The sequence below is a fragment of the Stenella coeruleoalba genome, assembly GCF_951394435.1.
Source record: "Stenella coeruleoalba genome assembly, chromosome: 6".
Classification (NCBI taxonomy): Eukaryota; Metazoa; Chordata; class Mammalia; order Artiodactyla; family Delphinidae; genus Stenella; species Stenella coeruleoalba.
The window spans coordinates 4,928,208-4,941,150 of NC_137151.1; the positions used below are offsets into that span (position 1 = coordinate 4,928,208).

The 12,943-nt window shown below is 38.9% G+C and overlaps 1 protein-coding gene across 1 annotated transcript; it reads left to right on the plus strand.

The window, feature by feature from the left end:
• The first annotated feature begins 3,490 nt into the window (after positions 1-3,490).
• On the plus strand, positions 3,491-8,643 carry LOC307187902 (ZZ-type zinc finger-containing protein 3-like). Its single transcript, XM_079924428.1, is given in 2 exon segments — positions 3,491-6,319; positions 6,323-8,643. Coding segments are annotated over 2 exon segments (2,709 nt in total). The 5' UTR covers positions 3,491-3,910; the 3' UTR covers positions 6,623-8,643.
• Positions 8,644-12,943: the final 4,300 nt, after the last annotated feature.

Here is a 12,943-nt window from a genome sequence, read left to right on the forward strand (position 1 = left end):
CCATTTGTTTATTTTTGTTTTTATTTTCATTACTCTAGGAGGTGGATCAAAAAAGATCTTGCTGTGATTTGTGTCAAACAGTGTTCTGCCTATGTTTTCCTCTATGAGTTTCATAGTGTCCAGCATTTACATTTAGGTCTTTAATCCATTTTGAGTTTATTTTTGTGTATGGTGTTAGGGATTGTTCTAATTTCATTCTTTTACATGCAGCTGTCCAGTTTTCCCAGCACCACTTATTGAAGAGGCTGTCTTTTCTCCATTGCATATTCTTGCCTCCTTTGTCATAGATTAGGTGACCATAGGAACATGAGTTTATCTCTAGACTTTCTATCCTGTTCCATTGATCTATATTTCTATTTTTGTGGAAGATTTAAATCGTCAAAAAGCACATGAAAATATGCTCAACATCACTAATCATTAGAGAAATGAAAGTCAAAACTACAATGAGATATCACCTCACACCTGTCAGAATGGCCATCATCAAAAAATCTACAAACATATGCTGGAGAGGGTGTGGAGAAAAGGGAGCCTCTTGCTGGTGGGGGTGTAAATTGATACAGCCACTATGGAGAACATTATGGAGGTTCGTTAAAAGACAAAAAATAGAACTACCATATGACACAGCAATCCCACTCCTAGGCATATACCAGGACAGAGCCATAATTTGAAAATATACATACACCTCAATGTTCATTGCAACACTATTTACAATAGGCAGGACATGGAAGCAACCTAAATATCCATTAACAGAGGAATGAATAAAGAAGATGTGGTACATATATATCATGGAATATTACTCAGCTATAAAAAGAACAAAATAATGCCATTTGCAGGAACATGGATGGACCTAGAGATTGTCATACTGAGTGAAGTAAGTCAGACACAGAAAGATAAATATATGATATCACTTATGTGTGTAATCTGAAAAAAGAGTACAAATGAACTTAATATTTGCAAAACAGAAGTTAAGTCACAGATGTAGAAAACAAACTTAGGGTTACCAGGGGATAAGGAGGGGTGGGATAAATTGGAGGTTGGGATTGACATATACACACTACTATTTATAAAAGAGATAACTAATAAGGACCTACTGTATAGCACAGGGAACTCTACTCAATACTCTGCAATGGCTTATATGGGAAAGGAATCTTTAAAAAGAGTGGATATATGTATCTGTGTAACTGATTCACTTTGCTGTACACCTGGGACTACCACAACATTGTAAATCAACTATACTTCAATAAAAATTTTTTTTAATTTAGAAAAAGAAGTAACAGAAGTTGGAAACCATTAAGAGATGTAAGCTACTGTACTAAACTAATTGATAACTGAATTATCAGGAATTGTTAAGAGAAATTTGTCTGTGCTTGAGCTAGATGCCTGAACTGTGCATGAGTCATGGGCATCCACATAAGGCTTATGTAAACTATTCCTCTGCCCCATTCACAGATGGAATTTTTAACTGCCAAGACTAGTTAAATGTAGATGTGAATAGTTCAACACAATCTGCTTATGTGCAGCTAAACATTCTGGTCTCTATATTCAAGACCTAAAGAGAGTTAAGTATGACGGCGAATATCTAATACTTTTCATATCTAATGCTGGCTTTCCATTAAACTCTTTCCTTTCTCATCCAGATTTTGGGTGAGCCACCTGACATATTCCATTCTGATCATTCCCAAGATATTGTCCATCCATGAGGCTTGGTTACAAGATAGTCAAAGTGAGAAGAGAACACACACAAAGTCTGGAGGAGGTATCAAAAGCTATGTGCAAGCACAGAGCAGGACTGTGAACCAGAAAGGTGTCGATCCTCAGGAAGGATGCAGGGCCCGGGCTGGTCAGGGTGAGTGAGATGAGGGGGAAGAGCTGAGGAGACTGCTGTGAGTGTAGGGAGCAGGCCAGCTTCATAACCCAGAGCTCTCTCATGCGTGCTGGGCAGGCTATACTCACCTGCCCAACCTACAATATTCCATCCATCAGGACACACTGCTTCCCCCCTTTATAAACATTTCTGAATTGGGGATGTATCTTACTTCTATACTAACCATGACTTTTGTTTCTCAATGGTTCATAAAATAATAGTGTGTCTTACAATTGTTGGTATCAACTTCAATGGACAAGGGAGCTGAGCCTCAATTTCCTTACATATAAAATGTGGGAGGTGATACTTAGCTCACAAAATCCATAAGAGAAATAAAATAAGACAACATGAGATGACATATATGCCAAAAAAGGAAAACATGGGTATTATTATTAAGCATTCCATATTTTAATCATTGGAGTGAGTATAATTGACATGGAAAACTAGCTTAAAGTCCCCATTGTTGAAAGGGACAATTTTTGACAATTTTACTCTTAACCTAAACTTTTTCTTTGTCACCCCAAACATAGTCACTTTTCTATCAGATTTCAGATGTGATCTCCATCTCTCCACCCATCCATCTATCCACCCATCCATCTATCCATCCACCCATCCATTTGTCCATCTGTCTGTCCATCCAACTATCCAGTCATTGTGCTGATATTTTGGGGGTTCTCCTTTCACTTTCTTTTCATATTTAACCTCAAAGCATACTTATTCCTATAAGCCAATTCTTACAAGTCCATTTCCACTTCCTAATGAGAACAAACAGCCTCTTCTTTGTCTAACCTCTCTTGGCCCTTATAGATAGCTACTTTTCCACACTCTTTCTTTTGTCACCCTCCAGATTGAACGAAGTCTATTCCTTTCACCTTCTTGGAGAGGTCTTTTCTCACAGCCTATTTCTCATTTTGAAAAATAAGCCCTTGGAGTAAAGGTAAAGAGAAGTAATATCAGCGGCAGCTCAGCTCCTTGGCAGAGAGAAGCACTGTTTGCCTGGCACCTGGTCCATCCAGAATTCCTTCTCTGAGCTGAGAGGGAAGCTCAGCAGGAGTGCTCATAGGTTAATAGCCTGGCAGAAGAGGCAGCTCAGTAGCTCATTCAGGATTGTTATTACCTGGGGGGATGAAAAGAAATTAGAAAATTCCCTTTCACCCTTCCTCCTAGATTTTGAAATTGCCCCAAACGAGAACCTTCATAATGGGAAATATCTGAGGGATGCATTTGACATTTTCAGGGAAGGACTTTCTTTCCCTGTTTCAAAGCCAGCAGTTAAGCATTGTCTCCAGGGCCCCTTCTTGCATTTTTAACTTTGAAAGTATTCTTTGAAAGTATTCTGTTCTCACCTGCAAGTACAATATGCAGAGGTAAAAGAGGAGGGAGAAAAGTTCTTAGCTACTAAGAACTACTTAGCTCTTAGCGTGAGCCACCTACGCCATCACTGTAGCCTTAAGAGCCCACTGCAACCACATTGTGTAACACTGCGTTAGAGACAGAGGCTTGTTTGTGTTGGGCAGTCCTTAGAAGGGTTTTCTGGCTCCTTGGCACACAGCTCTATGGGATGATTGTATGCGCCATACTAAAGTAAATTAAGGTCGAGCTTCCTGCGGCGGCGGCCAGCCGAGCCAGTGCCGTGGCGGGGGCGGAGAGCGGCCACGGCGACGGCGCCTCCCGGAGTGGCCTGCGGTGCTCGGCCCCGCCCGAAAGATATCAAGTTGTGCTAGTACAACCATATAAATAAGTAATACCTGAAGTCACAGTGTAACATGGACATTAACAGTGATGACAGATAAATGCAGACGCTTGGGAATCAAATACTAGGCGAAACACTTTTTAAAAAGAAAGGAATTTAGGAAGTTCTAGTATTCTCCATGGCTGAAGCTGAGAGTCTGAAACCATGATGCTTAAGCTCTATTCTAGATCATAGCTCCAACTCCTTCAGGATATAAGGAAAAGAGATAATATTTCCACAATGATAGATCTTTGGTTATACAGGTTTCCCAATGAGTGGATCATGATGACCGTATTGTAGGGACTTGCCATAGTATGGCTGCTTCCCGATCTACTCGTGTTACAAGATCAACAGTGGGGTTAAACGGCTTGGATGAATCTTTTTGTGGTAGAACTTTAAGGAATCGTAGCATTGCTCATCCTGAAGAAATCTCTTCTCATTCTCAAGTACGATCAAGATCACCAAAGAAGAGACCAGAGCCTGTGCAAATTCAGAAAGGAAATAATAATGGAAGAACTACTGATATAAAACAGCAGAGTACTCGAGAGTCATGGGTAAGCCCTAGGAAAAGAGGACTTCCTTCTTCAGAAAAAGATAACATAGAAAGGCAGTCTGTAGAAAATTGTGAAAGAAGGCAAACAGAACCTGTTTCACCAGTTTTAAAAAGAATTAAGCGTTGTCTTAGATCTGAAGCACCAAACAGTTCAGAAGAAGATTCACCTATAAAATCAGACAAGGAGTCAGTAGAACAGAGGAGTACAGTAGTGGACAATGATGCAGATTTTCAAGGGACTAAACGAGCTTGTCGATGTCTTATACTGGATGATTGTGAGAAAAGGGAAATTAAAAAGGTGAATGTCAGTGAGGAAGGGCCACTTAATTCTACAGTAGTTGAAGAAATCACGGGCTATTTGGCTGTCAATGGTGTTGATGACAGTGATTCAGCTGTTGTAAACTGTGATGACTGTCAGTCCGATGGGAACACTAAACAAAATAGCACTGGTTCCTATGTGTTGCAGGAGAAATCAGTAGCTGAAAATGGGGATTCGGATACCCACACTTCAATGTTCCTTGGTAGTAGGAAGGAGGACAGTTATATAGACCATAACGTGCCTTGCACAAATTCAGAAGTGCAGGTCAAGTTGGAGGACCACAAAATAGTAACTGCCTGCCTGCCTGTGGAACATGTTAATCAGCTGACTACTGAGCCAGCTACAGGCCCCTTTTCTGAAATTCATTCATCTTTAAGGGATTCTGAGGAGGAAGTAGATGTGGTGGGAGATAGCAGTGCCTCAAAAGAGCAGTGTAATGAAAACACCAATAACGCCCTGGACACAAGTCTTGAGAGTATGCCAGTCTCCGGAGAACCAGAATCATCTTCTGTTCTAGACTGTATTTCGGCTCAAATGATGTCTTTATCAGAACCTCAAGAACATCGGTATACTCTGAGAACTTCACCCCGGAGGGCGGCCCCTACCAGAGGTAGTCCCACTAAAAACAGTTCTCCTTGCAGAGAAAATGGACAACTTGAGGAGAATAATCTTAATCCCAGTGAAACAAATGCACCTGTTAGTGATAATATAAGTCAGTCTGTCACAAATCCCGATGAAATTTCTCACAATGAAAAAGGCATATGTTGTGACTCTGAAAATTATGGGAGTGAAGGACTAAGTAAGCCATCCTCAGAGGCAAGACTCAATATTGGACATTTGCCATCTGCCAAAGAGAGTGCCAATCCGCACATTACAGAAGAGGAAGATGATGATCCTGATGTTTATTACTTTGAATCAGATCATGTGGCACTGAAACACAACAAAGATTATCAGAGACTGTTACAGACGATTGCTGTACTCGAGGCTCAGCGTTCTCAAGCAGTCCAGGACCTTGAAAGCTTAGGCAGACATCAGAGAGAAGCACTAAAAAATCCCATTGGATTTGTGGAAAAACTCCAGAAGAAGGCTGATATAGAGCTTCCATATCCACAGAGAGTTGTTCAATTGCCCGAGATTGTATGGGACCAATATACCAATAGCCTTGGGAACTTTGAAAGAGAATTTAAAAATCGCAAAAGACATACTAGGAGAGTTAAGCTAGTTTTTGATAAAGTAGGTTTACCTGCTAGACCAAAAAGTCCTTTAGATCCTAGGAAGGATGGAGAGTCCCTTTCATACTCTATGTTGCCTTTGAGTGATGGTCCAGAAGGCTCAAACAGTCGTCCTCAGATGATAAGAGGACGCCTGTGTGATGATACCAAACCTGAAACATTTAACCAGTTGTGGACTGTTGAAGAACAGAAAAAGCTTGAACAACTACTCTTGAAATACCCTCCTGAAGAAGTAGAATCTCGACGCTGGCAGAAGATAGCAGATGAACTGGGCAATAGGACAGCAAAGCAGGTTGCCAGCCGAGTGCAGAAGTATTTCATAAAACTAACTAAAGCTGGCATTCCAGTCCCAGGCAGAACACCAAACTTATATATATACTCCAAAAAGTCTTCAACAAGCAGACGACAGCACCCCCTTAATAAGCATCTCTTTAAACCTTCCACTTTCATGACTTCCCATGAACCACCAGTGTATATGGATGAAGATGATGACCGATCCTGTTTTCGTAGCCACATGAACACTGCTATGGAGGAGGCATCAGATGAAGAAAGTATTCCTATTATGTATAGGAATTTACCTGAATATAAGGAACTATTACAGTTTAAAAAGTTAAAAAAATAGAAACTTCAGCAAATGCAAGCTGAAAGTGGATTTGTGCAACATGTGGGCTTCAAGTGTGATAACTGTGGCATAGAACCTATCCAGGGTGTTCGGTGGCACTGCCAGGATTGTCCTCCAGAAATGTCTTTGGATTTCTGTGATTCTTGTTCAGACTGCCTTCATGAAACAGATATTCACAAGGAAGATCACCAACTAGAACCTGTTTATAGGTCAGAGACATTCTTAGACAGAGACTACTGTGTGTCCCAGGGCACCAGTTATAATTACCTTGACCCAAACTACTTTCCAGCAAACAGATGACATGGAAGAGAACATCATATACTAGTCCTCTTCAACACATAGCAATGGTATCATTGTGAATTATGTGCACAGTTTGGAAAGATTCTCTACTTTCCCTGAAATGACACTCACAGCATGACAGCTTCCTGAGTGTTCTCGTCAACAGCTCTGCACCGTTGTGGCTCTAGATCACTGTTCAGCAGCTGAACATTCCTGGTGAGCAAAAGGGTTTCCCTGGTGAAATTCGCGCCACCACCTTAAAGCCTTTTAGGTGGTGATCTTAAATGGGTGAGATGGAAATGAGAGCACATATTAAAGAGAGAGTAAATTCCAAAGGTTTCAAAGAACTTGGTCATAAATATGCTAATGAGAAGACAAAGTATTTATATTAAAACAGTTTAGTAGCTTTCAGTTTTGTGAAAATAGTTTCCAGCACAGAAACTGACTTCCTTAGACAAAGTTTTAACCAATGATGGTGTTTGCTTCTAGGATATATACACTTTAAAAGAACTCACTGTCCCAGTGATGGCCACTGATGGCCTTTAGTAAATTGGAGCTGCTTAACCATGTTGATGTCTAATTTCTTTTAACCACAATGAACTGTCCTTATTACCAACAGTGAAGCACTACAGGAGGCAACTGTGGCATTGCTTCCTTAACCAACTCATGGTGTGTGAATGTTATAAAATTGTCACTCAGATATATTTTTTAAATGTAATGTTATATAAGATGATCATGTGATGTGTACAAACTATGGTGAAAAGTGCCAGTGGTAGTAACCGTGTAAAGTCTCTAATTCACAACATTAATTCCTTTAAAATACACAGCCTTCTGCCTCTGTATTTGGAGTTGTCAGTGCAACTCATAGAAGAAAACTGCCTAATAGAAAAATCATATATATGGTAATAATTTCCCTCTTTTGTAGTCTGCACAAGATCCATAAAAGATTGTATTTTTATTACTATTTAAACAAGTGATTAAATTTAGTCTGTGCAGTGAGCAAGAGTTCACATGCATTCTTTTATACTGCTGGATTTTGTTGTGCATCATTTAAAACATTTTGTATGTTTCTTCTTATCTGTGTATACAGTATGTTCTTGAATAATGTTCATTTGTCAGAAGAACTGTGAGAAATAAACTATGTGGATACTGTCTGTTTATATTATAAAAAAAAAAAAAAAAAAAATAAAGTAAATTAAGAGGTGCTGAGATGAATGTAATTCCACAGGCATTTTCACTGGAAAAATTCTCAGAGCTGTTAATATGCCAATGCACTTTTTAAACTTCTGGGAAGAAAATATAATATAAAACATTTTGTAAACTTATTTAAACATTGGCCACTTTTCTGGCACTCCTATTAACATCTCTTAAGAGCAACATGGTAAATACTGTGTAAACCAAACTTGTACTTTTATGTATGGGGAAGCTGAAGCCTGACTTTTCAGAAGGTATGTTAGTTGGCCAAATTCATACAGGCAGATCCATAATGAAAACTCAACTTACTGTATCATGATCGGCTTATTGGATAATCTGTATTTTTGTCAAATTTTTTACCAACATGCTTTATTTATTTATTTTATTATTATTTTTTGCGGTATGCGGGCCTCCCACTGCCGTGGCCTCTCCCGTCGCGGAGCACAAGCTCCAGACGCGCAGGTCCAGTGGCCACGGCCCACGGGCCCAGCCGCTCCGCGGCACGTGGGATCCTCCCGGACTGGGGTACGAGCCCACGTCCCCTGCATCGGCAGGTGAACTCCCAACCACTGCGCCACCAGGGAAGCCCCTGCTTTATTTTTTTATTTTATTTTTTTACATCTTTATTGGAGTATAATTGCTTTACAATGGTGTGTTAGTTTCTGATTTATAACAAAGTGAATCAGTTATACATATACATATGTTCCCATATCTCTTCCCTCTTGTGTCTCCCTCCCTCCCACCCTCCCTATTCCACCCATCCAGGTGGTCACAGAGCACCGAGCTGATCTCCCTGTGCTATGCGGCTGCTTCCCACTAGCTATCTACCTTACGTTTGGTAGTGTATATATGTCCATGCCACTCTCTCGCTTTGTCACAGCTGACCCTACCCCCTCCCCATATCCTCAAGTCCATTCTCTAGTAGGTCTGTGTCTTTATTCCTGTCTTACCCCTAGGTTCTTCATGACTTTTTTCTTTCTTAAATTCCATACATATGTGTTAGCATACGGTATTTGTCTTTCTCTTTCTGACTTACTTCACTCTGTATGACAGACTCTAAGTCTATCCATCTCATTAAGACATAAGAAATTCAGAGAAATATGCATACTTCTCTCTGGCTGTGGTCAAGAAAATAAAGAGATGGGAAAAGGAAACAAAACAAGGAAATAATGCCTCAAATCTCTCCTTATTGAAAACTGTTAAATCTTCTACCTCTTCTCTCCAGCCCTTCTTTCTCTTTCCCATTGCCCAAAATCAAAGTACAGATGGAACTCTAGAAATAATATCTCAGTTGGTTGCTTCATTTTTCCTTTTTCTAGTTCTTTCCACATACAATAACAGCTAACATTTATTGAGCTCTTACTCTTTACAGGACTGTTCTGAGATTGTTGCATGTATGATCTCAATTAGCCTTCATGACAGCCCTTTGAGGCAGGTGTTTTTATTAGTTTCATTTTACGTATAAGTATTTGGAACTACACAGGCTTTAAATAATTTGCCCAAATTAACTAGGATAGTAAGATGTAGAGCTAGGATTCAAATTTAAACAGTCTAGTTCTTTTAATCTTGAAATATCTGATATTAATCTTCCTCTAGATTGACCTTCCTAAGGCCTCTCTTCTGCTAAGGAACACTCAATGGCTCACTACTTCCTAAAGAATATCTCACTGTGGTCTTCAAAGTTCTCCACAGCTTATGTCAGCCATCCTTTCCCTACTTGTCTCCATCTGCCTTGTATGAATCCCTCACTACCACCAGGATCTTGCCTTTGTGTGATGCACCATGGCCTGGTGCCCCCACCCATGTACCATCACAATTACTCGCCTTCTCACAACTAGTTTGTCTCTTCCCCCTCCTGTGAGGCACAGTGTGGGTTCAGTTTCCTCCTTGAAGCTGTCTCTAACAGCTTCAGACCATGTCAACATTATCCTTCTCTAAAATCCCCTGGTGCTTGGAAAAAATGATAATTCCTTCCATTTTGCCCTTATGCTTTCACACTCATTCAACCCAGTGATTTAGCCAGTTACTTTTTCATATCTATCTTCCCCAAACTAGGGTCTACCCATCATAGAGAGTGTAGTGGAGAGTAAGCACTCAGGAAGTTTCCTGAATAAATTAAAAAAAAAAACTATTATGGAATGCATCATTTTACACTCATATGATATCATAATGCATCATTCAAATGTAATGACAGTGGTGGCAGCACAAGATAATATGATGACAGCAATGTGACAGTGACGATGACGATAATGATAAAAATCAGTAGCTATCTTTTATTCTGAATGTTTCCATATTCCACGTCTAAGATACATACACAAGGAAATATCAGTGTTCTTCAGATGTTACTGAGCCTGTGAGACTGTACTTGGCTTGTTCAGGGTGCCAAATAGCAGAGATAAAACTGAACCCTAAGTCATACAAATATCACTATGGTACTTATATCTGTGTTCCACTCCTTCTCATATATAAAACATTGCTCAACAATGTCCTAGTTCAAATTTTTGGGGTGAGGAAGAGTAAAATATGCATAAAAATCATTATTTTAAACATCTTTTTAAAAGTGATAAAATATATCTTGTTGTCCAAAAAGTTTGTTTGGGTTTTTCTGTAACCTCATACAGAAAAATCCGAATAAACTTTTTGGCCAATACAATACGTAACATAAAATTTTTCATTTTAACTATTTTTAAGTGTACAGATTTGTGGCCTTAAGGACATTCAAGGACATTCATTAAACTTTTGAACAACCATCACTATGAATGAAACTTAGCAACATTATGCTAAGTGAAATAAGTCAATCACAAAAGGACAAATATTATATGATTCCACTTATATGACGTATCTAGTCAAATTCTCTACCCATTAAACATGCCCCATTTTCCCTTCAACCCAGCCCCTGGCAACAACCAATTCTACGTTCTGTTTCTATGAATTTGACTAATCTAGGTAGTCACGTGTTTATTGTTTATACACTCATCCATCAATGGACATTTGGGTTGCTTCCACCTTTTGGCTATTGTGAATAATACTGCTATGAACCTGAGTGTACAAATATCTAACCTTTTATTTCTTTTGTATATATATGCAGAAGTAAAATTCCTGGATCACATGGTAATTCTAGTTTTAAATTTTTGGGAATTACCATACCATTTACCACAGTGGCTGCACCATTTTACATTCTCATCGGGAATTCACAAGGGTTCCAATTTCTCTACATCCTCTCCAACACTTGCTATTTTCTTTTTTTTTTTTTTCCTTTATAACAGTCATCCTAATGGGTATGAAATGGCATAGAATTGTGATTTTGAGCATTTTAAACATTTTAAAGTATATAATTCGGTGACATTTAGTACATTCACAATGTGGTATGATCATTACCACTATCTAGTTGCAGAATTTTTTTTTTTTTTTTTTTTGGCGATATGCGGGCCTCTCACCGTCGCGGCCTCTCCCGTTGCAGAGCACACGCTCCAGACACGCAGGCCCAGCGGCCACGGCCCACGGGCCCAGCCGCTCCACGGCATGTGGGATCCTCCCGGACTGGGACACAAACCCGCGTCCCTTGCATCGGCAGGAGGATTCTCAACCACTGCGCCACCAGGGAAGCCCTAGTTCTAGAATATTTTACCACACCAAAAGGATACCCACTAGCATCACTCCCAATTCATTTTACAACCACTAATCTGTTTTTCATCTCTATGAATTTGCCTATTCTGGGTAATTTATAAAATGGAATCACACAATATGCAACTTTTGTCTCTGGTTTCTTTTATTTAGAATGATATTTTTAAGATTCATCCATTTATAGCACATATCAATACTTGAGATTGTTCATTTTATGTATCAACTTAAAATGTATGTAAGTATGTATGTATGTACCTAGATACATACATACTTATGTATCTAAGTACCTAGATATTTGATGCTGAGAAGGCATTTTTTAGATGAGATAAATATTTAAATCAGTAGACTTTGAATAAAGCAAGTTGCTCTTTATAATATTGATGGGCCACATCCAACCAGTTGAAAACATTAAGGAAACAGTTGACCTACCTTGAGGAAGAGGGAATTCTGCAAACAGACTTCACATTTCCCAATTTCAAAACTTACTACAAAGCTACAGTAATCACAACCATGTGGTACTGGCCAAAGGATAAACATATACATCAATGGAACAGAATTGAGAATCCAGAAATAAGTCCATATGTCTATAACACATTGACTTTTGGCAAGAGTGTTAAGACCATTCTGTGGGGTAAAGAACTGTCTCTTCAACAAATTGTACTAGGACAACTGGATATCCACCCACAAAAGAATGAAGTTGGATCCCTATTTTATATCATATACAAAATTTAACTCAAAATGGATAAACTACTTTATAAGAACTAATACCATAATTCTCTTAGAAGACAACATAGGGACAAGTCAATAGCTTGGCTATGGCTGTGAATTCTTAGATGTGACAAAGGGTATGAGCACCAAAAGAAAAAGTAGATAAATTGGACTTGGATTGAAGTATTTGTGAATATAGGACATTATTAAGAACGTGTAAAAACAGCCAACTCAAAACAGCCAACTAACTAAGAACATATAAAAACAGCCAAAGAATGGGAGAAAATATTTGCAAATCATATGTCTGATAAGGATCTAGCATCCAGAATATATAATGAACTCTTACAACTCAATGACAAAGAGACAACCCAATTAAAGATGGACAAAGGACTTAAATGGACATTTCTCTAAAGAAAACACACAAATAACTAACAAACACATGAAAAGATATCTAGCATCATAAGTCACTAGGGAAATTAATGTAAATTAAAACCACAGTGAGGTACCACTTTACACCCACTAGGATGACTATAGTCAAAAAATAGAAAGTAACAAGCATTTGTGAGGACATAGGTAAACTAAAACACTCATACATTTCTGGTGGCAATGTAAATTGTTTCAGCCACTATGGAAACTGGCAGTTCCTAAAAAAAATTAAACATGTAATTACCATATAGATCAGAATAAATATGTACCCCCCAAAACTGCAAACAGGTACTCAAACAAATACATGTACACACATGTTCATAGCAGAACTATTCACAATAGCCAAAAGGTGGAAAGAGCCCAAATGTCCTTTAATGGATGAATAGATAA